The sequence below is a fragment of the Anopheles coluzzii genome, chromosome X, assembly GCF_943734685.1.
Source record: "Anopheles coluzzii chromosome X, AcolN3, whole genome shotgun sequence".
In the NCBI taxonomy this organism is placed as follows: Eukaryota; Metazoa; Arthropoda; class Insecta; order Diptera; family Culicidae; genus Anopheles; species Anopheles coluzzii.
In genome coordinates, this window is record NC_064669.1 from 13,615,628 (window position 1) to 13,640,886 (window position 25,259).

The 25,259-nt window shown below is 45.6% G+C and overlaps 1 protein-coding gene across 1 annotated transcript; it reads right to left on the minus strand.

The window, feature by feature from the left end:
* Window positions 1–1,553: 1,553 nt before the first annotated feature.
* Window positions 1,554–9,970, minus strand: LOC120961574 (uncharacterized). Its single transcript, XM_040385373.2, has 2 exons — window positions 9,042–9,970; window positions 1,554–4,727 (listed from the first exon to the last, which is right to left on the minus strand). Exons 1-2 carry the CDS (start codon window positions 9,063–9,065, stop codon window positions 2,052–2,054), a joined length of 2,700 nt encoding a protein of 899 aa, XP_040241307.2. The 5' UTR covers window positions 9,066–9,970; the 3' UTR covers window positions 1,554–2,051.
* Window positions 9,971–25,259: the final 15,289 nt, after the last annotated feature.

Sequence of the window (25,259 nt, forward strand, 5' to 3'; positions counted from 1 at the left end):
ATTTTTGTTCGTTCTAAGCTTAACCTAACGTTAGGTGGTCAAGCTTTCATGGTGGTCACGAAACCGAAAACTTTTCTTCAAAAAATAAGTCAAGGTTGCAGGTGTATGTGGCTTTAATTTTTGCGTAGGAATTCGTCCTTCCAAATCCTAGAAAAAAAGCATTGAAGGGAACACTATAGGAATGGAATACAAATCAATAACCTAACCTGTGAAAGCACCACAAAACCCACCAATCCGTGTTAAATTGGCTCCCAATGTCCGACAGAATGTGGCGGTATCTCGTTAGGACACTATGTCGAGTCGCATAATAACGACAAAAAGAAGAAAGGAAAAAAAACCCGACCACCCATTGCAGAAGTCGGAAGTCTGGCCGGTGTCACAGCGTCCTCTTATCATCGTACCACACGCCATCCTTGGACGCCATCCGGACGGTGGTTTTATGGCGAACGGATCTCGTTTGAAAACAGCAAATAGAAACCATCGGTGACAGGCGCTAACGAAAAGCATTCCAACACACACACACATACTTACACACATGACCAAGCCGGAGCTTACACCTGTCATTAAGGAACGGTGCGGTATTAACGTTTCTTCGCTCGTAGCCTCTCACCGGTAGTACTAGCCTTTCTTGGGCATGTTTGGTCCAGAGAAGCAGCTTCCGGTTGCATTCGGTTTAAAAGCGATTCAGAACTGGTTGCCTCAATTACCCGACATTCTGGATGCTACGAAGCCAATTAGGAGGTGGGAATCGTACAAAAAAAGGCACTCAGTGCACGGATGACAACCTCCACAGTATCTTCTGAAACGTGTCCCGCTAGCTAGCCAGCATGTGTGAGCTCCTTCCTCTGCCATGTACATGTGATCTCCATAAAAACACATCTCAGGAAGAAGAGGCAAGTGCTAAAGGAAGTTATTCGACAGGTTGACCAAGGTCTGCTGACTAGTGATGGGAAAAATGAAGTTTTGGTCAGAATCGATAACGAATAGCTCCATTTTGTAGAATCGAGCAGGTCCAGAATCAGCTTCCGAAATCGACTTCAGAATTGGTTCCGGAATCGGCTCCAGAATTGGCTCCGGAATCGGTTCCGAAATCGGAATCGACTCCGGAATCAGAATCAGCTCCGGAATCGGAATCGGCTCTGGAATCTCCATGAGAATGGATCGTTATTAAGTACATTGGGATCCTTTGCGGTTTATTAACTAGGGGTCAAAGCATCCAGTACATTCGGGCAAAACCGTGGAATGATATTTAAATTCATCGTTTTATTGCAGTTTGCATTGAAAGATTAGTTGTGTTTCGATTCCGAAGCTGATTCAAATTGCGGAGCTGTTTCAGATTCCGGAGCCATATCAGAATCCGATTCCGGATTCGAAACCGATTCCGATTCCGGGATCGAATCCGAATCCGATTCCGGAGCCAACTCCGATTCTCTATTCTGGGGACAGATTCGGAATCGGGTACTTTCGATTCCTAGCTCCCACCACTACTGCAGGCAAGAAGCAGACACAAAACAAACCTAATCGTTCAGATTATTCCTAAGTAAACGACTAAATTTTTAATTATTTGGATTTTATTGGTGAAAAGAGTTGGTGAAAATTTGCGTCAAGATTAAGCGAAACACATCGCCCGGCCGGGAAGATTGCCCTCTTCAGAATTTTATCCCTTATTTTACGCTTCAAACACGTCGTATTGGAGTTGCATCTTGCCCCTCGGGATCGCGGCGAATTCCGCTTTCGAGTCGCTAGCTTTGACAGGCCTTGTGGAGTAACCGTAATCGTGAGTGTGCGGTGTTGTGACGCGCGGGGGTAAACTTTGGTACATCTTATTCTAGTGGTTTGAGTGTCACGACTACACGCCATCAAAGCAAAACCTAAGGGAAATGGAAAGAATACGGAAGTTACAACAAAACTAAATGCTACACAAAAAAAAAGGGAGCAGCTCCGAAGCCGCTTACCCAAGAACCTAAACCTAGTCACTCCTAGTAAGCCTAAACTGCGTGTTTACAGCGCTACCGAACTAGAAGAAAAAGAAACGAAACGCGGCGCAGTCTTCACTCCTCGCCGAGAATTTGTACACTTCGCACCGGCTTTTTGCTGTACATCGGTAGCATCGTGGCGGCGGCGGCCGTCACCGTGCTCTGCCCGTCCTGCTGGCGGCCTGTCATCTGGCTCGGTTGGGTTTGGGGCCGTGGCATCGAGGACGCACCCTGCAGATGCTGCAGACCGGGGTACTGCTGGCCGGTGGACTGCGGTCCGGCCGGCAGTACGTCCGTGCCGGCACCGGGCGCCTGGATAGCGAGCATCAGCATCCGGTAGAGCAGGCTTTCGCGCACGTCCGGCGGCAGATAGTCGGCGGAACGGAGCGATCCGGTGGCGGCCGAACCGGGCGCATCGAGCGCCGGCTGGTAGTACTGGCCGTTGCGGCGCGCGAAGCCACCGTCGAGCGGGTCGGACTGGACACCGTCAGCTGCTACGCCGCCACCCCGTACGCTTGCACTCGGTGCGGATGGGCTGTAGAGTGGGTTCTGGTAGCCGGGCGCATCGTAAGGTCCCGCACCTGGATAGGGGAAGGGCAGTGGTGGTCGGGGGATCTGTTGCTGAGGATAGCCGCCGCCGAGGTATGGGCCGCCAAGCCCGAACGGAGCTGGAGATGGCCCGGGGAAGTAGGGATTGTACGGGAAGGCTCCATTATAGCCGCCGTAGCCGCCGCCGCCTCCGCCGAGACGGTAGCGCGACGCCTGCTGAGCAAACTGCTGCTGCTGATGGCGCAAGATGAGCACCTGCAGGATGCGCTCAAAGTCGCGCGCGGTCAGTGGACGCTCCGGCGGGATGTCGTAGTAGTACGGGCTGGAGGGCAGCCGCGGATATCCAACCGGGTTGTACGGGACGGGAATAGGGTACGAGTTCTGCTGCTGCTGCTGCTGCTGCGGCTGGTGCTGCTGGGGCGGCTGAGTTGCACTGAGTGACTGCTGCGGCTGGTAGGCGGGATCTGCCGGCGGCAGATTCAGCCGCCGCTGCTGCCGATAGGGCAAAAGGCTGTTGAGATGCGGCTGCGGGTCGTCCGCCTCCCGGTCCTTGTCGTCCGGGTCACGCCCACCGTACGGTAGTTCTCCGGGTGGTGGCAGCGGCGTGAAGGACCTCGCGTACGGCGGCGGCAATCCGTACGGCGTGCGGAAGCGTCCGGCCGGCGGCGGTTGCGATGAGCCGTCCTCGCGCGGGCGAAACTCGATCGGCCGGGGGCGGAATATCGGGCGACGCTCTTCCGCGTGCGGTTCGGCTTCGCTAGTCGCCAGGACCCGATTGGCGGCTGGAATTTGCACGACTGAGGAGGACGCCGGTCCGTCGGTGACGTAGCTGTGCTCGGAGCTCGGTTCGGTCGAGGTTTCGTACAGGATCGGGGCCGGTTCGTGCCTCGGTGGTTGTGGTCGGGCCGGTTGCTTCACGTACACGCGCTCGGTGGTGAGCCGGTCGGGGCCGGCCTGACCCGCCTGCAGCACGCTCTGGATGTGGGCGGCACGCTGCCGGGCCGCCAGCACGGCGGCTGGGATGCGCGGCGTCGGATGGGTGGTGTAGAGGGGTTTTGCGCCGCCGGAGAAGATGCTGCCGAGTTCGCCGTCGGCCGCCGACTGGCCGTAGATGATCTGCTGCGGCTGCGCCTCGTACTGCTCGCCGGACTCGCTAACGGCCGGGGCCAGCTGGCGGCGCAGGAAGTTACCGCGTACGGGCTTTTTGGCGGGCGGGGCGTGCGTGTACTTAGCCGCCTCGAGCCGCTCGGGCCGGGCAAGCTGTTCGGCCGTCTTGGCCGCCTGGTAGGGGAGGGGCGTCGGTCGGATGATGAGCAGCGTTCCGGGTTTGGTGTGCACGGTGGAGGAGTGGGTCGAGGCGGCTGTTGGTTCGCCGAACGCTGCTGCCAGATGGCCGCCCGTTTCGGTGGCCGCTGACGTCACAGTGCTTTCGGTGGTTGTGGTCGTGGTGGTGGTAGGTGTTGTGGTTGGTGAGTTACCTCCGTTCATTGCCATCGTGCTGCTGCTGGAGCCACTGGATGCCGGTGTGGTCGGTGTGGTGGTGGAGTAGCCGTGCCGTTTGCGCGGTATCGTCTGAATGACGCTCGGGCGCAGTGTGCTCGCGTGCTGCGGGTTGTGATGAAGATGGGAATGATGCTGCTGCTGCTGCTGCTGCGGTGGATGATAGTTGGGTGGGCGACGTGTGGTCGGCATCAGCAGATGCTGAGTGCGGTTGAAGCGCGGCGGAATGTGCACAATCTCCTCCTCAGGCGTCGGCACGGTCGACACCATTGGCAGCGTTGCGGTCGACTGTCCGCCGCCGTACGAGACCCGCTTGATGTCGCCGTTCGCGTCGATGTACCCGTACGTGCCCTTGATGTTGCCCAACACGTCCCGGCTCTCGATCTTGAACGTACCATCCTCCGCCTCGTAGCCGACCGTGTACGAACCGTCCTGGTTCACCTTACGGATCTGCTTGATGATCTCGAGCCGCTGCGTAGGGTCCTTCGTTTCCGCCTCGCTCAGGTCGGAGGCTGAGCGGTCCGGCGTCGTCTCCGTCTCGCCAAGTGTCACCGGGAGCGTCGTGTGCGTTGCCTCCACCAACGAGTCGGTCGTCGTAATGGCGGAAACGCCTGGGAAGGGCAGTATGAGGACGGTGACGAATAGTACCATCACCCACAGCGTCATGATCCTCTCGCGACCTGCTCTACCCGTACAGCGGTACTGAGGAAAGGGCGAGAAGAAATAAGGAAGAGAAAAGACAAGTAAAGTTTAGCAAACAAGGAATTCGAAAGTAGACAGTTACTATGTAACGAGTAACTGAATGATGAAGTGAGTGATTTAAGTATCTACATGCTCAGATATCACGGATTCGGGAAACTCTTATAAGAGGTCGTAACGAAGTCCCAACACACATGAGGGCTTGAGGCTTAAGATCAGAGAACGAGAGCGAGAGAGCACTTAGAATTCCAGCTAGCGAGAGTTATTTTCTCTGTCTTGTCGAATGTATGGAAAAAGACCATACGATAGAAATGCATCAGATAGAAATGAGTTTTGAGTATGAAATCGTTAACGTCGATTCCAGAATAGATCCAGGGCATTTGTTAAAGTCATCGAAACCCTTCTGAAAAATGGATGGAGGGCGATATGATAATAGTTTGTAAAATGTTTAAGTTTTCAACGATGCAACATCCCAATAGACATTTTGAGTACGAGAATCAAGCTTTCGAGCTGTTTCACTTAAAGTGGAGCATAGTCTGCACCAGTGTAAGAGAGTTTAAGAACAAGCCATTTAAAATCGGCTATGACTGAGCTTTTTTGTATGCTTTCTTCTTGTTCCGTCAGGTTAGCAATCCTTTGAAGTGGCCGTGTAGCCATTTTTAAACTGAAATAACATCTTATTTTCAGGAAATAACGCGTACAAAAATACTTCTTTGTTTGTCAAATATTACAAGGATAATAATGGGGTCCTTTCCGTTTTAAGTTCGTAGGCTGAAATTTCAGCCTGTCAGCTGTTTGCATTGTATAGCAGTTTTCGAGCAGCTATCAAAGTGGGTATAGTATACAGGTGGGCTTATCCCAAGGTGTATGAATTTAGAAGGCTGATTTTTATCGCTTCTGCTTCTGAATTAAGATTTTAAAAGTGTTTTGAGTATTCGTCAATCCTCCAGAAAGCTTGTTTGAACAAAAGTTTTTACCCATCCTGTCAAAAAGTGAAATTCAAATTTGGTTATAAAAAACATTCTATGAGACCCCCTCGACTACATATACTATGATTCTAGATTCCACCACCCGATCTCTTTAATGCACCTTGGGATAAATGTAAACAACACCATGTTTTCGAGCAGGTACTCGAATCTAATTCTAGTTTATAGGCTAGAATAATCTAGACTGAAAATTGCAGGCTAGTTTTAAGTGTTTTATGTGTTTTGTATGGAGTGTTTACATGATTTCAGCCTCCAACTGTCAAACTCGATACAAAAAAACTGACTAGAATGGTGAAGGGCCCGAATAATAGAAAAATAATTTTTAGGCCATCCACAAGGAGAGAGGAGGCGTGGTAGACCTAAATTGAGGTGATAAGATGGCGTGGAGGCGTCCGCTATTAAGGCCGGAACATCGGACTGGCAGACGAAGGCGCGAGACCGTGAGCGGTTTCGGACACTCCTGAGGCAGCCCAAGACCGCAAAGCGGTTGTAGTGCCGGATAAGTCAGTAAGTAACTAAGTAAAACGAACTCAACGCAATTGTTCAACGATAGTGTAAGACACAGTTTTGTCCTAACGAAATCTTACCACTTAAAACACGATTAATCACACACAAATCCGCAATTTCTGGTGTTTCAAGCAGCATTCGAGATCATGAATATTAATATAGAACAAATGTCACTTGGGTTGAGATGTGTTCTCATAGGTTTTGTAATTAATTAAAAAAAAACATTTATAAACTCTAAAAACAATTTTTAGTGGGCCAGCTTGATGTGGAATAAAATGAGAATCGCAATATGGTGCATCAATATAAATGAACTATTGCATCCTCTATAAGGATTTTATGTTTATCTTTTGGCTTGCGTTTCAATTTTGTGAGTGTATTTATCGTCGCCGAGAGTTGGCTTGGCGATTCTATGCCTAGACTACTCGACTCGATGCACTTTCCCTACTTTATTTTAAAAACTTAAAAAAATATAATAATCAATGAGCAACCGAGTCACATCATTAGACATAACATGAGGTAAAAAATATAAGTAATATGAGTACATTCATAAGCGTCAATAATTTGTGGGTTTTTTAAATACCAGAATGATATAATTGAAAGTTTTCGTGTTTCAAGGCTCAAAACATTCAATAATATTATGGAAAATAACTAATTCGAATGTGTAATACTGAGTGAAATTTGAAAATTTCGAAAAAAAAATCTTATGTTCACGTTATTGAGATTACACTATTTTTTTCAAATAAGACGATTATTCTAGTGTAGAGCTGGGAAATTCACAATCAAAAAGTAAATTATTACTTTTCTGCAAGTCAAAAATTTTCTAGTAACAATTTTCTACTACTAGGAATATTTGTATAATAGCATTAAATAAAGAAAGAAAACGGTCAAAATTAATAAAAACTTCAAGTACTTGTTTTTGCTCCTTTGCTCGAAATTACAGGAATATATCATTTCTAGTCTAATGGTTGCGGTACTGGTTTTACAAGATTAGGATAGATTCGATTCCAATTTGAACTGTCTCCACTTAAACAGGATCCAGGAGTACCAGCGCCCGAAAATCTGATAAAAAGAAACTCAAGAGAGCGAAAACTGTTTCGCCGCATTCGAGTTTGATTTTGAGCGTTTGTGTAGTGTAATAATTAACGTTTAATTTTTAGAACATTGTTACATTGATATTTTTCTTTTGAAACGTGAAACTGAATTAGTCTGCTATTTTGGGTATTCGTGTGACAAATACATTTTACCCTTTGTGCATAAAAATAAGTTAAAGAACAACAGGACCCAACAGTTTACTCTGATATGAGGTACCTAGTAGCTGATTACTAAAAGAGTAACGTGTTATTTTCCTCTACTATAACACAACATTCACATGTCTAGCAGAAAGAAAGCAAGGAGTGAAGATTATCTTTTTTGCAATTGATGTTGTTTAAGCGATCGTTTTAAAAAGCTACAATTTCGAACATGTCACCTAAACATGCGAATCGGTTGCACGCGTGCCACTTGTCATACCGTCAGCTTTTTTCACCCGCGAAATAAAAGCGCCCTCCGTTACGCAACGGTGCATCTCGGATGATAACGCACCTTGGTTGCCTCAGAGCTGGGCGCTGGTGTACTGGTGCCGCTACTCGGAGGGATTTGCGAAATCGGAGGCAGCTTAAAATCACACCCCCGCCTTCCACTCCCAACCTGCCACACACTGTAAGGGCCACCAGAGCCCGTGTGCAGCAGATTTCTTCACCGAAAAAAAAAAACCAGAGCGCGAAAACAAAAACCTCGCGACACTACCTCCCCCCCTGATTGTATTCGGGCTGATTTTACGATGTGAGCCACCAGCGCGCAGGCTCACACGGTGGATTGCCCCCGTCTTGTTTGGTTGTTTTCATTACCCTCTCCTCCCCCCCCCCCCTCCCCACGACTGCATTTGCATGGGAAGCGGCTGGATTGCATCGGGTCACAAAGCACAGAATGTGTGCTGTGCGGGAGGAACGGAGCCAAAAGCGAGGCACCCGATTCCGCGCGTGAGCACGCGTGAGCACTACTGGAATTGATGAATGGATGAGCGCCCTCCAGCGCTAGTGCTCCAGTTTTTGTCTTCACTCGCTCGGGCCCGCTCGCAGTGGCAAAAATGATGGTGATGATGATGGGGCTCTGATGCACCCTTACTCTTTACTACATTGGCCCGGAGCTTCGGGGGGTGGATCGGCCTTGAGAGTTGGCAGCTACACCACTAATTAATTAGTGTATAATTTGCCCATAACTCGAGGGCCTCCCCGGGGGCTCTTGGTAGTTGCGCACGCGTCGTGGCGTCGAGGTGTTACGACCCATTAGTGCCCAACACCTGCGCTCAGAAGTTGCAGCTACTGAACTGATGCGTGGTATGCAAAACGCATCTTAACGGTGTGTTGGTCGAGCACGCTGTATGAGTCCTTTAGCTGTACAAACATTCCGAAAGCCTCAAAACATGGCGCCCAGCCAAAAAGCTACTGCCATCCGCAATTGCAACTGTGCGCGATACCACCCGTACACCACGTCACCGGCGGTGCTGGAAGAGCGGTGTCGGTAATTAAGGTAAGGCCAAAAGCTTAACAACCACCCAGACAGAGGCAGCATCCCGCGAGAACGCGTTCCAATTTGCGCGACTTGCAAACGATTTGCATCACTTTGCGTCGGTGACTTGCGCCACTACGCCATTTACGCGTGCGGCGGCGTGCGCGCGAATTGTGTTTATGATTCCTGGTTTCGCACTCGGCGGGGCTCACATTTAGATCGCGCTTCGGTAATCGGTAATGCAACACTGCCACAACCCGCCTGCCAGCGATCTCACCTTTGGATGCGATGGGTGTCCCATCTTGAAAGACAAGCGTTCGTCGCTTGACGCCGTTCGTTCGACGCGGGTGCGTTGATGCTTGGCGAGCGATCCTTCTTGCGGGGCGCTCTGGTGCCTGGGTTGCGATTCGCGTGCACTTCAAAACCTCCACCAAGGGCTCGGCTACCCAAGGCTCATGCCACTTGCCGACACAGCAGACGGTCCTTCGCGTACACACCAGCAACACTCGTCTACACGAACACTCGCTTTGCGGTTGATTGAATGTGGGGGATGAGGATTGATTGATAACTAACAAAAACTGTTCTTCCAACACCGAAGCTGCTTTCACTACTCTTCGTCCTTGGTACACCGGGATCTCTTACGCGGTGAGGATACACTCCGATTTGATCGATTCACTGCGCACCACACGAAGAAAAGCAAAAAGGATTTAGCTTTCCTTCCGCACTTTTGACAGGTTGGGCACACAGTTTCGTCCACCCCAAATTAAGTGGTTAGTAGCTTGCCGTGTTTTGGGTCTGTTCGCTTCATTCACACACACATATACACTCACACAGCTAAAGAGCCCAGCACGAGTGTGTATTGATTGATGATCGGCGGAGTTTTTTTTTTGTTTTCGTGCTAGCGCATCGATCACGTGTCCTTTTTCACGTACACAAACATGCAAAGATGAAGAAATAGTCCTTTTTTTGGCACACTCACACACTCACTCACGCGTTTGAAGCTGATTCATTGACGAGTAAAAGCACTCCAAGTATGGAATAAAAAACCTACACCGTTTAGTCCTTTGCTTAATCGAACAAACTACTGTATAACAACAGCCACCCGAAAGTAGAAAAAAAAACAACAATCGTGCGTGCCGTCACAAGCACGTTCACAGTCACGCTCTGCACTTTGCGACCCGTTCAAATGAGCCCAGCAGCGTAGGCGTCGGTGTACTATATAGCATCGGATCGGTTGCCGGCGGCTCGCCTGCCAACAACTCCCCCTCCAGCCGGGGCGATGTCTGTGTGGCGCGCGAAAAAGCGCCGACGCCCACACCACGATTTGCTTGTTCTTCTATCGGTGGGGAGGGGTCGGATGCTGGCGGCAGGCTGGTTGGAAAAATCACCTCTTAAGAAAACTGAGAGAGATAGAGAGAGGGGGGGGGGAAACGACAATAATTTGCAGCCCAGACCCAGGGGCACCGGTGGCGAACTGTGTGTTTTTCTTTTGTTCCCTCTCTCTCTCTCTCTCTCTCTCTCTCTCTCTCTACCCTCGGTTGACGTAGACCTTCCATCCCCTCAAACCCAATGCCCCACTGGAATGGGCATGGGAATTTTTGAGGTTTTATTTTTGTTTTTTTTTTTATTGTTCTTGGTGCCAAATGTGGTATGACCCCGGTGAACTGTTTTTTTGCAGCCCTGTTGGAGCCTTTTGGTGGACACGAGTTGGTATGCATTTTCCGCTTTTCCTATGACGTGTAGCGATTGACGAAGGGACGCCCGAGGATGGAGGATGGGATCACGCATCATATAAACTGATATCTTGAGGCGGATTCTCCTGTACAGGGTTTTCCAGGAGTTCTCATAGCAATGGGACACTTTATTAACTCTTTCTTACGTGAAATGAACTTAATGTAATGGGAATTGGACTCTCTAGCACTTTTGTTGAAAAATCTAACAGGAATTTCCAAGCAGCCTGTTCAAAAGGTATACCATAAAGTCCAATTTCCAACATGAAGTTCACTTCCAATAGGAAAGAGTCAAAGAAGTGTCCCACAACTATGAGATCCACTGGAAAACCCTGGAAGCGGACTGAGCAGACGCTGGGGCCTAAAAAACCCTAGCCAAAGCTCCGTATGTTAGTTCGCTTTTATAAGCCATTGATTTTTTTAAATTATTAATTCATATAGGAACGTAAAACTAAATCTTTCTCAAAGCAGTACATTCTTAAAAGTATGTTTGCGGAATGTGTTGATGACGCTTATGGCAATTAAAAGATTCGCGTACAAACTGGACATACTTTCGCAATCTTCCATATTAGCAATACAACTTCACATAACAATAAAGCATGAAGAAGCTCCTGGAACGTTTAATTTTTGTTTTAGTAACTTCCTCGATTGTCTCGATGGCGAGGACGGCAAGTCTACAAATACACAAGTACAGGATAATCAAGGTCAGACACTTGAATTTTAGGCAATTTGTATGTATCTGTGAAACAGGAAATCAGGAATTTGTGTAGTGGATTTAATGTCTCATATACATGATTGAGCAAACTTTTCTTTCCAAATACAAAAGTAGCAATGAGTTAAATTCGGTTTTGTCTCTGTTAGTCTTTCCAAATATGCTCCTTAGGTGTACTAGAATTGTCAGGTTGTTACAGTAGTCAAATTGGTCATGGTCAGGGCAGCTGCATCAAGGTAGATCAACTGGATCAGTACTATATGAAAAATGTTGTTGTTGAAATTGATATATTTTAGGCATTTGTAAGAAACCTAGGGGCCTCGAGATGAATAAATCCGCCTCCGCTGCCAAACACAATCAACCGGATCGGGAGAAGAAGGCATTGGCGAATTGAGCCGACGACTATTGGGACGCTTTTGTAACGCGGCGCTGCATAAATTAAGGGGCGTAAATCGAACGGGCAAAAAAAGGAATTAATTAAATCACTCGTACGAGTGAGCAGCACACAGGCGCAGCAAGATTCGGAGATGTTGCAAGATGGCATCGTTGCAATATCTGATAACTGCCGCCAGATTGCACCATCCTACATACGGCTAGCTGCGTGTCTAGCGAAAGAGATACCTCGATTAAGTAGAGCACACAATATTTAACACAAGTGACAGAGTGCATCTGGCGTGAAATTTCGGTCGAGCTTCGGGGCTAGAGGCGTTGCAGTGATGATATTTATTTGTGAGGCGTTACCGTTGTTCGGCTTGGCTGAGCCATGGCGAGGGATTGCGAAGGAGACGGATGTAAAAAAAATCAAAACATCTTTCCTAAGCCCTTCGTGACCTTGGGAGATTTTTTTTTATGTTTTTGTTTTTTTAGCAATGCAAAAAATCGTAGTTTGTGCCAATGTTTTTTTTTTAACCACCCACCCACCTCCAATCGTGCGGTAAAACGTAGAAGCTGCGGACAAAATTGTTCCGGGAGTTTGCACGCCATCCGGCAAGAGGAGTCACTTCCTTGAGTCATTGAAAAACAAAAATCGTCGAGCCGAGGGGAAAAACAATAAAGGGCGATAATTACATGCGGCCAATAATCACATCACTAAGACCCGTGGTGCGGATTGTTTTAAACGAATTAAAATTAAAACATCCTCTGGTAAGGTCAAGGCGCTCGTGTGTGTGTGTGTTTGTATGTTTGGGATTTGCTTTGCTTCCCAAGACGGGAGCTAAGTTGTTGGACGTAACATTTAAGCTTAATTTATTCCGATTGTGTTCTGTTCTGTTCCGTCCCAACCAGAGCATTCCGAGCTCGGCCACTCCGTTACGAGTGTCTCCTCACCCTGAGAGCGTCACCTGACTAGTCAGAGAAGAAAAATGCCTCGCTAAACGTATACCGGGCACACCGAGCAACGGCCTGGCTCGTTTTCGATGCGTCATTCCGATCCTTCCGGGGGATCATCGGCTAAAACCTGCTCATTGCATACAATGTCCCATTTTGGGGACAATGAGTCCTTGAGGTGGCCGGTGGCCTCCAGTACTGCTGCTGGGAGATTCTTTACCTTCCCGTGCGATTGTCGATAAATCATGGTGCTCGGAGGCTAGCGGTAAAAAGGCACACACACACACACACACACACACACACACACACACTCGTTGACGGTGGTACGAATTTACAAAGAGTGGCAGTCGTTTTTCGTCCGCAGCCCGTAAAATGAATTCATATTTCTGCGGCGCCGGACCGGGGGCCTTGGTGCCGGTTCGGTTTCTTCGGACCACTCGAGTTGACATCGAACGTCCCACCCGTGTGCACCGGGGTCGGTTGGACGGTATCAAACAACAATAGATTGGTTTTGATTTGTGGGCTTGCGCGCAACACGGCAACCACGGCGGGAGGCTTGGTGGGAGCGTTTTTGAATTTTGTGACTTTGGCGTGGCTTACGGAGAAGGTTGTTTTGGGGAAATAGTGTTAAATCTGGGGAGTGTGGGAAGGGAATGGGTTGGAAGTAAGTGTGGTTCATATTGATAAAAAGTTTGGAGCGGCCAGTGGCGCAGAATGGAATAGTTTGCTTTGGACTCGTTTGAACAATTGAAAATAGCTATAAATCCAGTTATAAATAAGACGACCGTACATTGTTTGTACTTAATGTTGAAAGTTTTAAATTAAATTGAGTATGATGTATTTATAATTTCTTTCAGTAGACTGTACAACTGTAGGCAAAATCCCTCCTTCGCCTTTTCCTCAAACTAGAGCAAACTCACAGGCTAAGCCAGCAGCAAATGTTTTAAATGTATAAGCCAAAACAGAATGTTTTGGTCCTTGGAACAGGATTATGAGCTAGGCATTTAATTTTTTTTTTTTTTGGCATTCAAAAATGAGTTTGACAGATCGTTTGAATTTTGAATACTTCTTGATTTGTTCACCAATGTGGTAACTCATCCGTCATATAGGAAAACGAAACAATATTTAGATTAAAATAAAAATATACTAAATGTTTAATTTTTTAAACGCTAAATCTGTTGAATTGATGATATAAAGCTAGGCGTTGTTGTCTCCACGCATAGCAAGGAACCAAAAATCTCACATCGCGTAACAGGGAGCGAGCGTCGGTTGACACTAAACTAGCTATAAAGTTGAATTGGCCGTTTCTGTGTTACATTCTGTGTGCATATCGCGCAGAGTATGATGGTAAGTTGATCCTATTATTAGATAATGAATATCAAATCGATTGAATTTTCTTTAAAGTCTCAATTCATTTTATCCAAACATAGGCATTACTAGGGTAAATGTACCTATAGTGGTGGTAGTACCAATAGTGGTGGTATTGCACTAAAATGCGGTTCATACGGCAAATTAAAAGCAATTAAGTTATTTACGTTAGTGTGAAATGTTTTTTAGCCTTTTACAAAGGGTTTAAAAGTTAAATGGGGCCATTCCGTTACTTAGTGACCGAAAAATCCATTATTTTGTAAAATGTGTCATTTCACCATTTTTCAACATTTTTCCTAAATCCTTAGGATTTCATAACGAAACTCATATTTCTGGTAACGTTCTAACCACGCAATTACTAGTTTTTCGACATAACTGTTATGAAATGTTATTGTTTTACTAAAATTATTTGCCTTTTGACCATATTTATGCATTTTTAAGTGTTTTTTACCATAGTGCCATTATAGGTACACAAAATAGGCATGTTCCTATAGTGGTTATAGTTATAAAATCAATAAAAACAGGTCGTTTTCTGTTTATTCGAGGATATTTTCGACATGTCGTACTGTTTTCACTAAAATAAGCAACAGAAATGAGTTTTATGTAGGTAATTTATCAAAAACTGGTCAAAATTCGCTTATATTGCTGAATGAAAAATTGACTTCAAATCAAGCACACTCTTGCGGGTGTAGGTTGACGACAGGTGTGATGCAGTACTTTCGTCAATAGTTTCATCGATCAAATGTATACATTTTTTTACGATCAAATTACGGAAGAAACCAATATTATGGCAGTAATCTTTGCTATTCATACGAAAACAGCTTCTAAACCAAGTTTCATTGATATTATACACCGTTTTTGATGCATCTTTGTTTACCACCACTATAGGAACACAATAAGACGACTATAGGAACCATACCACCATTATAGGTACAACGAAGCAGTTACAAAAATTTGTATTTTTTCGTAAATTTGATGTATTTCATGGTAAAAATGGTTGTGATTGCGAAGATAAAACATATTACAATTGCTATGTGTTAAAATATTCAGAAAATGTCCTTTCTGACACTTTAAATCCATTAAAACACATCGGTACCAATACAAATTGCACCACTATTGGTACATTTACCCTATATTGTGTTTATTTTGTATTCCTTACGTAGCAACACATATATAGCCAACTTAAGACATACCATGTCACGATATGAAAGCAGCTCCTTTGGTTCTTTTTCTACGCAAAAAAAATGTTTTTGGTCCTTCGAGCCGGATGACTAATTTTTAACTCGCCTTAGCAATAATGTTTTAACCTCGCAGAGTCTTAAATAAGCATTACATTATTTCCGTATATTGTATTATTTCAGAATTACAATAATGTAATATTTTACTCGTTTCAACAGAACTATGAGATTTTGATTTTTCTTCATGTTTTATTGAATTTTTTCATATCCAGTTCCTAGCCATACCGCTTTTTTATTTTTTATGATTGCTATAATGTACCTATCAGGGCCTACTAGCGGTCAGATACATTTTTAATTGACCCTAGGTACATTATTCTTCTTCTTTGACACAACAATCGTTTTCGTTCAAAGGTCTGCCTGTACCACTAGTAGGCTTGACTTTCAGTGACTTACTGATTACGCATAGTCAGTCCTACGTATGGGGGAACGGTTCCATTCGAAGCTTGAACTCATGACGAGTATGTTGTTAAGTCATGCGAGTTGACGACTGTACCACTAGACCGAGGTATTTTTAGATAGATGTGACAAATGCCTTGATGGCCGTCCGGGGAAGATCGTCCAGAGTACCAGAGTAGAGGAAAACAGCACCCAAACCCCGTTGTCGTTAAGGCCGTCGTCCATTTCACAATTGAATGTTGGGCCCTTAGAAGAAGATGAAAGCTAAGGTGTATAGTGTGTGAAGGTGAAGATTATTGACGAAATTCTATGATTGTACGCAATTCGAATCAAAAACGTCCATAGATTGATGCATGAGCATAAAACTGTTTGGAATATGAATCCAAAAATCGTTGCAATTCCATTATTTCGAATACCATTATTGTATATCTTTACATTTCCTCAAATTTAGATGGTCTGTTTCAGTAAAGACAATAATTAGAGGTAAAAGAGATTACATTTGCAATCGTTGGAAAATATGAAGTGTCAAAAATGCCTTCAATGTCCGCCATTCGAAGCAATACGATATTTCAATCATTTAGCCTTAATATTGCGGCCTCTTCGCTTTGTTTATAAAAAAAGTTTTCACAAACGTATCTTTTTTATAGCTGTACAAAAATTCAAAAGCCATCAATTGCTTTTAGAATCACCAACATGTGCATCACGGACTAAAGTCCCGTAAGAACCGAGTGCCTCATATGGTGGATTGAATATCCTGCTGCTGGCAATCAATAATTCACCGATTGATCCAAGCGCATTAAGTGGATAAAAAAATGGTAGAAAAAAAAAGATCAATCGCTTTTAAACGACAACTGTTGGTCCTTGGAACCAAATTGTACGGCTCGTATTTATGTTTGCCATTGCAAACATCAAGCCAAGTTTGTGGATAAATTAAACGTATAATGGCACTTAAAGACCCGTTGTACAGCGAAATGTAATTGAAATCTAATGACCTGCTTCACACGAACCACCAGCAAGCAAACCCGATGCAGCCCGAATCGGTATCGCTGTGTCGAGCGACAATTTGGTGGCGGGTGCCAAACAATTGACGCTTTAGCGTCCATTAAACGGCCTAGCCTCGACCTCGGCACAAACATTAAAAAAAAAATCAAAATCAAACCACACTCGAACACGCACAATGTTAATCGACCGTTCATAAGTAAGATGAAACGCATAACAACAGCATGCCAACCTGCCATTGAGATGCTGGCTTGGCGTGGTCAAATGCCGACCTTGAGAGCCGACCACGCCTCCAACCGTCTGCTCCTCGCCCGCGCGTAACGGAATCGATCGAAAATAGGTTTCGGTTTTTCTTCGCTCCAAATATGACGCACATTTGGCGCGAAACACCGACCGACGAGAGGAAGAGGGGTGGGGTAGAGAGGGAGAGAGAGGGAGAGAGAGAAAGAGAGAGAGAACCATGTCTAATGCCGGTTTGAAATGGCTTTTCGCTGCGTCCTACCGTGCGCGCGAATCTCGTTCAAGCGCTTTTCGTGGCCAGGCTTTTCTCACGCGTCTCGCGGGGGCAGACAATTTTCACACATGCCTACGCCTTCGAGCCTGTCGCGACTGCAATCTATGCGAATGTGTCAGTGAACGTAGAAGCGGGAGGGCGTTGATTCAAGGCAGCACCGATTTAAATCGCTTCAATCGCCCATCCCTTCAAGAATGGTGCGGACAATGGTTGTGCGCGGCATTCAGCCCCGGTCTTTGCCAAAGTTCGACCTGAAGCGCGCAAGAGCTAGAGTTGTTTTTTTTTGGGACAAACCAAGCAGACAGAGAAAAGCTCCTGGGGAAGGAAACAAAATAATAAAAAAAACCCTAAAACTGCTCAAAGATAAACCCGACAGGCTAATGAAAACTGCAAGCACAATAACGTCAAACTGCCGGCCGCTGTGTAAGACAGTTTTTTAATTCTGTGTGCTTCTAGCGCATTTTCTCCACCCCACGCTCGTTCGCTTTTCGCTCAAGGAGACACTTTGGGAAAATAGCACCACCTTTTTTGTTCATTTTCAGCCCGAAGTTCACCGTCGCGCACCTCATTTGCGTGCTTTTTTTTGCCGTGTGTGTGTATGCTTTCAACGTGCGAGATTATTCTTCGATTGTCGCCGCCTCAGTCGTCAATGAAAATCTGCGGGCTGAATTGTTCACCCGCATTGGGAGCGCGCGTGTGTGTGTTTGTGCGTGCGTGCGCGCTGCACCATTTGCCACGAGGGGTGGTTCATTGCACAATGCGGCCCACAGCAGCCAGTGACTGGTCTGTTGCAATCCGGCCCGGCCAGAACACGCCAAAAAGGCAAGAGACCAACCCATGGTGGGAAGGGGACGAGAAAGGGAAGGGGGGGGGGGGTGTTTTGTTTTTGTTTTTCGCTCCTAAAACGAAAAGCGCCGGTGGAAAGTAAGAAAGAGTGGGTGTAGTGCGGGGTCAGGGCGTAAGAATGGATGCCAGAAGACAAAAGGCAGGGAAAGACAATGGGAGGGAAAATACGGACAAATAAGACTAATGGCGTGCACCAGGTGAATGGGTGTGTACGTGTGCTTGTGTGTATGCACACACGGGGGCTGCGATACGAGCTGGCATGCTAATTTGGGAGGTGAAAGGGCACTCCGAAGAATAGAAAACTGAAGAGTGCAGAGAGGAGAAGGTCAGGCAAGGGAGGGTGTAAAGTTTGTGGCATGTATTGTCCAATTTTATCCTACCTATTTGGCATCGTTTTGTGGTGTTTGGGAAGGTAAGGGAGGGATTGGGGGAGAGAAGTTGGTACAAAGATGTAGGAAGCTTTAATACTTTGTCATCCAATGAATACACCGGCACCCCCAGTCTGATGAAAGCAACCACAGTATGCTTGCAAAATTCCTCTATTCGGTTGCAACCAGTGCTGCCAAATGTCACGAGCATCACGTGATAATCACCACCAAAAACAATGAAAATATCCGTGGTAGCTTGATGCGATATTGCTGATAGTCAATAAAAGTGCGTCATGACATGTCGAACACGACATGCAAATGCTTCCGTCCAACGCGATACTCTGACTAACAAGCTGAGATTAACAGCGTAGCAAACATAATCATGACTTTTTCTGGCTGTAAACAGTGATGCCAAATGCCACTGATTCAGTCACCAACACTCATGACTGAAACCAAGCTCAAATCAGTTCACGTACACAACTGGGATGATCAGGGGTGAGACTCAAACAGTTGACCAATCACATGCTTAGTGACATTTTTTGTAGCACTCAACTCTTGGTCTCTCACTTGATACATTTGCTCCCAATGATAATCGCGGCATTCTTGGCGATTTGTGAACTACTTGGCAAGTGGTAACAAGCAACAAAATGAGAATGCTTTCTCGCTCTGTCTGCTTTAATGGTGTGTTGAGTAGGACGCTTAAGCATTAGAGCGAAAAAGCATGCTCATTTTGTTGCCTGGGATCTCTCGAACGCATCGCCTATCTCCCATGACTATCGGGATGATCAGCGACAGAAAATGTTGCGACCATGACTGACCAAGTGTTGTTTGCAAAAATGTCACCAATCATGTGATGGTCGCACCAACTGTCATGACTTTAAGTGACATTTTGTCATGACTATTTAAGTGACATTTAGAAGAACTGATCACAGTAAAAAAAGTCATGACATAGTGACTGATCAAGCGCTGGTTACTAAAATGTCTTCAAGCGTGTATTGGTCACGCCAACTGCTTGAGCATCACCTCTGATTATTACAATTGAGTACGTGACGCTAACAGGGATTTTGTTTCAGTCAGAATGTTTTATGCCATTGGCAGTGACATTTTTCAGCACTGGTTGCAACACTTCCATTATATGATTGCAAAAACCTTCACAGAATGCTTGCACAATTCCAGAATGCTTGCACCGGTTTAAAACATTCCCTTAAACCTAACTTAATTCATTTAACTATTCCACTATACGACTCGAAACCCTGTAAGCCTGATTAAAAAAAACATTCTTTTTTAACAAAAGATTAACAAAATCAATGCTAAGTCCAATTCTGTTTACTATGTTCATCAATGACGTTTGTCTACGCTCCTGCAAGAACGCTGATCTGATCTGATCGCCATTAAGGACCGCCGTTCACGTTCAGACCGCGATACTCTCTACGTGATGTGTCGTCAGTTAATTGTTGTGTGTCGTGCAATCGAACCAGGAATGTCAAACACTGAGCTCCTAAATAATGTTCGTCATGCACACTAGTTTCTTGCGTTATTCGTTGTATTTAGGTTGAGACTTGAAATAATGTATTACAACCTGATGGTAATCGTTCCTTTATGCGAATTATATCAAAATCGTTTTATTTGTTTCTTCTTCGGATTATTAGAGACTTCAGCTCTACCTTCATGCTTTTGTTTATTGGTGCTCCAATCCAATTTACTACGCCTGGGTCCGGAAAAGTGTTCTCTGTTATTTCCTTCTCTCACTCTCTTTCTTCTATTTTGTTTAACTATACTCTTTCTAAATCGTCCCTCGCTCGTGTTATGCGTATCTGCGACCTTGGTGTTATACTTAACAGCCGTCTAAACTGCACTAAACTGCATCTTGATGACAGTTCTACTAAATTCTAACCGACTCTTAGGTTTATTTTACGTTCTACCTCTACCTTTGGGGTTTAAAGCTGTTTAAGACCAACTTTTACTGCGATCTAGTAAGGCCTATTCTTGAATATGCTAGCATTATTGGTCCTGCCTCATTACCACCTTATGAAACGCGATGGCGAGATATTCGGTCTTCATTCATCTCTTTAGTCATCGCCAAGTGTCTCGAACATTTTTTATTGGTGGCTCTTTAATTTCTTTTACTGATGCTTCCGATTTACTCTCGTCTATCTTGCTGTATGTTCCCTCTCGTTCTTTTCGCCCACGTGATCCTCTGTCAGTAAAGACACGTCATATGCTATATACTTTCAATAATCTTCTATCCTGTTTCGGATTGTTTAACCATTTTTACTATCGATTTGATTTTAACTCCTCGCTTAACTCTTTCCGTAACCTTCTTCTTATGTTTACGATAGTCTCTTAGCGCTATACCTTTATTTATTTTAGTTTATTTGTTTTTATAATTTTTTATTTGTTAAGTCAGGTTTAGTTTTGATGATATTTTTGTTATTTATTTGATTTAAGACTTCGTTATTTAGACTTGATGGAGTTAAATAAATGAAATGAATTGAAAGAAAAACCAGGAAAAGATTTGGGTCAAACGTGTGGCCGCTACCACAAACATGCCACACAATTGCAGTACAACGCGTGACAATGTGAACGAGAGCTGCCAATGGGAGGGGGGAGTGGTGGACTTTGTGATAAACAAACCCCATAGCACCCCAAAAACCATAGAGATACTCAACACAACACACACCCGCCTGGGTTCTGTCGCAAGATCTGCTCGAAAAAGATCGCAATGCCGCGAGATAAAGCGTGATAAAGCACCATCTACAACAACACCCCGCCCGTGGACACGGAGGGGTAAGCAACACGCAGTGCACGCAATCGCGCCCGCAAGCGGCACGCGAGCACCAGTCGAAGTGCGAAAAAAGCATGAATTATTAATCCGACTCGCAGCACACCAAGCGACGAACCCGACGTCACGGCGCTCGCCCGCGCACTCGCTGTCACAAAAGAAAGGCTTCCTGATGGCACTTTCGGTAGGGCTTTTCCCGACGGGGTTTGAAAGGTGCATCAAAATGTACATTTTATTAAACGGGGTTAAACTTAACGTCCCTTTTCAGTGGCCGGTGGTTAAAATGTGCATTTATTTACCCGCGTGGAGCGCGTTTTCGACATCTTTCGGCTTCGGGTGGAGATTGCGTCGATCGTTTTTTTTTGTTTTTGTTTGGTTTTCGGAGTCAATGTGCCATCTCGAAATTAATTATGCTTCGCGCGGTGCGGTGAAGAGGAAACAGTCATTATGTTGTGCCAGGTGGGTGAGTGAGAAGGGGGAAAAATCATTATTGCGTTTGGAAGATTAATTTACCGCTGCTTGGGCTAGCGTCGGACTATTGGCTGCAAGAAAGCTTAAAGCCCCACAACAAAAAAAACATTCACACACACACACACACATGCGCGATCCTAATGATTAATCACAGCGGTGTGTAAGGTGCAGGCTGTGTTTTTCCTATACAATCACCCTCCGAAAAGGGTGTCGCAAATAGGCTGTCGTCACGCTTTTAATCCTTTGCGTTGTGAAATAACCGAAACCGGTACGAAACAAACCAAAACAAAAACGACTTAAGCTATACTTGTGCTGTAAGAAATGAAGAGAGAAAAAAAACCAACCCCCAACAAAAGACCAGCCCGTATGCAAAACCATGCCTTAAAATCTCGCGTTTTGTTGGTGGCGCTGTGTGCGCGTGGTTGTTAGTGGCGTGAACATTTTCCACGCGAATCAGATTCGATTTGTCAACGTGCTGTTTTTCGCTCTTCCCCTCGCCGTCTCTGTCGTAGCAAAAAGATGCCGGGCCAGAACCCTAAGCTGGCGGTTCGCTGTCTGCCCTGCGCGCGCGAAGCCAACCACGCATATGATTGATGCTTATGGCGCATTAGCACTGAGGCGAAAAGGGAACTGCCGGTGCGTACGGGCAGCAGGCTGCTTGGCTGGCTGCAGATTGCTGTGATTCGATCCAAGGATTTTGCTGCTGGGAAACTGGTGGGAAAACATGACACGCGGCTGTACATTTACCGCCCGTCGGTACTGTGTGGGTTTCCTCGTTGCTAGGTGGAGTGGAAAAACACATTTCCTCATGTTGGCCCACCGACACACACACACACACAGCTTACATGCGTGATGCAAGAATGGCAAAATGGCCTCGGGGCTACTAGGAATGGTCCAAAACGCACAAGAATGGCATCGTGTCGATTTAACGACAATCACGTAAGGTTCTCACCATAAAAATACGCCCACGGGTGACCCGAACTGTTTCGCGGAGTGTGTGTGTTTGTGCATGCGCGTGTGTGTGTGTGTGTGTTTGTCTGTTGACCAGCAAGTAAGCAGGAACCCTGGCAGCCGTCCCCGGTCCCATATGGTTTTGCGCAGCCGTCGCGAAAGACCTAGGCCGAAGGAAAATGAGCAACATCAAAACATAATTCCCTTCCCTCGCCGGAGGGGGGGGGGGGGTGTGGTGGTAGGGGGGCCGCGGGAACGGGGGACGCGTGAGAAACTGCACTGATTCCATTGTTCCAGTACAATTCACCTGCCGCAGCCTCGCCCCATTAGGTGGCCTGGCCGCTTGTGTTGGCTTTGTTTAGCTTTCGAGCGATTGCCGCTTGCTATTTTTGCTTCAGGTTCGGGCCCGGGTCGGCTTTTATTTTTATTTTTTCTTTCTTTCTCAATTTTCTTGCCGCACTCCACCCCCGCCACGCGTGTGTGTGGCAGGTGGGTGGAGGCGGTGTCGAATGGGTAAATTTTCGCGATCTCGTAGCGGGGACGGCTTAATGGGTAGAATTTTAGTGTTGCTTTTGCTTTCCCGCGTTCGCTTGGAAGGACAAGATACTGATGGTGTTGGGGGGGGGGGGGGGGGGGGGCTGCACAAAAAATGTCGACAAACAAAAACAGACAGCTAAAAGTCGTCAACATGCGACTCACATCATCTGCATACGCAATCCGGTGGCTGGTGGACTGCGGGGGAGGGGGGGGGATGGGGGGTTGAGCTGTCACCTTGATTTGTGGGGCGACTAGCGCCACTTTAGCGGCTACTTTAGGCCAGGCAGGAGGACCGTTTTAAGCTGTCCGGACGAAGGCTACTCCGCGATCAGATCGGACCGCCTGGAGATGGGATGCTGCCGTTGGGGCGTTCTCTTTAATTGCCAATAAATAAAACATGCCAGGTAAATGGCGACGCAAAGATCTACAGAACGATTGTTTAATGTTGTCTGTGACGTTGGATTCTGAGCATTGTTTACTTTTTTTTTGGTAACAAAGGGTAACATCGCAAATGTGCGCAATTTAATTATTCGTGTCACAAGGGGTAAAACAAGTGTTTGCCAAAGGTCAGCCAATTGTGCTGACATTGTCAGGTCAACTGTAGTCTTGGATGCAATCGGAGCACCAAGTTCGGTTTTGGAAGATTTTCCAAAGAGTAGGATTCCTGTACGCAAAAGACGGTGCAGAAGTTTGAAGATTTTAGAATGCATAACATTATAGATTTTCGGGGCGGTCCCATCGTAGGTTCAAGCCCAGAATGGACCGTCCCCCTGTAGCAAGGATTGACTATCCGGTTACGTGGTAATGAATTAAGTCTCGAAAGCCTGTATAGGCCGGCATGTCCGTGTAGGACGTTACGCCAAATAGAAGAACATTGTGTAGATACGAAAGGTTTTTCTGGGTATTTAGCTAGGTGGCCTGTTAAGTATCCCGAATACCCCCTAGTCCAGAAATGCCAGTAAATTTGCGTCTTACGAAAGCTTTCGCATTGATTGAGCTGCTAGGGCACCGAGGAGGTTCAAAAGAGCTCAGGAAGAGCTCCTTTCGCATGATATCCTTGCGCCATATACAGCAAAGATCTAATACTATTGTTTAGAAATAAATTTTATCGCTTTCTGAACTTATGGAGTTGGAGTTTTTAGTACTTCAAGAATGTGCGTTACAGTACCAACAAATTTTCTTAGATGCAAACCAGTCGACCTTCCAAAGTTTTGGAAGAGTTTCAAACGTTTTTGGAGTTCTTTCAATAATTAACATTCTATTGCAGCGACCTTGTCTGCTCGCCACGAATTCGCCTGGATAGCGATTTAGCCAGACAAAGCATTAATGTTTTTGAGCGATATTGTTGTGTTTGGGGAAACTGTGAAAGAACATAACTTGAATTCGATCAACATATTGGATGGGTTGAAGCAACCTTATCTGACAGTGGATCCAACAAAAATCTAGGTATTTTTAAGGAAATGGACGCAATCTCTTAGCTGATGGTGGTCCTAGTGTGCGGAATAGGGATATTAATAAAGTAGCAAAAAATCCCTAAAATACTAAAAAAATAATAGCTTCTTCACCAGACTCAGCCAAGGCTCACCAAGTCCCTTACATGCATTACAGATTGGTGTATTGTTGTTGTTTTTTATAATTATAGAGGATTTGAACCTATTTTGAGTATTTGATGTCTTCAACTCTGGTCGATGAATCTTTCATGATAGTTGAACATGTTAAGAGTTCAAATAATATAGATCTTGAATACTGTACTCCGTAGTATCAATCAAAGACTAGACTTTTTAAGAAAGAGTTGATTTTTGATGTTCCTAGAAACTCGCACGACTCAACAACTTGTCCGTCGTGGGTTCAAAACTCATATGGAGCGTCCTCCTACAACAAGGACTTGACTATCCAGCTGTGCGCGGTACTTAATAAGCTCCGAATGCCTGTATAGGCTGGTATGATCACTTAGGTCGTCATGTCAAGGAGAAGAAGAAGAAGAAGAAGAAGAAGAAGAAGAAGAAGAACTAAATTTGCAATTCAATTATTCCGTATGACAGCACAAAACTTCAATAGGTCTAAGAATCCTTGCCAGTACTTGATATATGTAAGATTTCCCATGTCAAAATAATCATCAAATTGAAATGCAAGTCAAAATATACCTCTTAGCCAATTTCTTAATCATATTTTTTTAAATACTCTCTATGGACTGTTATTAGATTTAGCATGTGTTTACAGTTGTTAGCATATCTGGATAAATCCAGCAACAAACAAA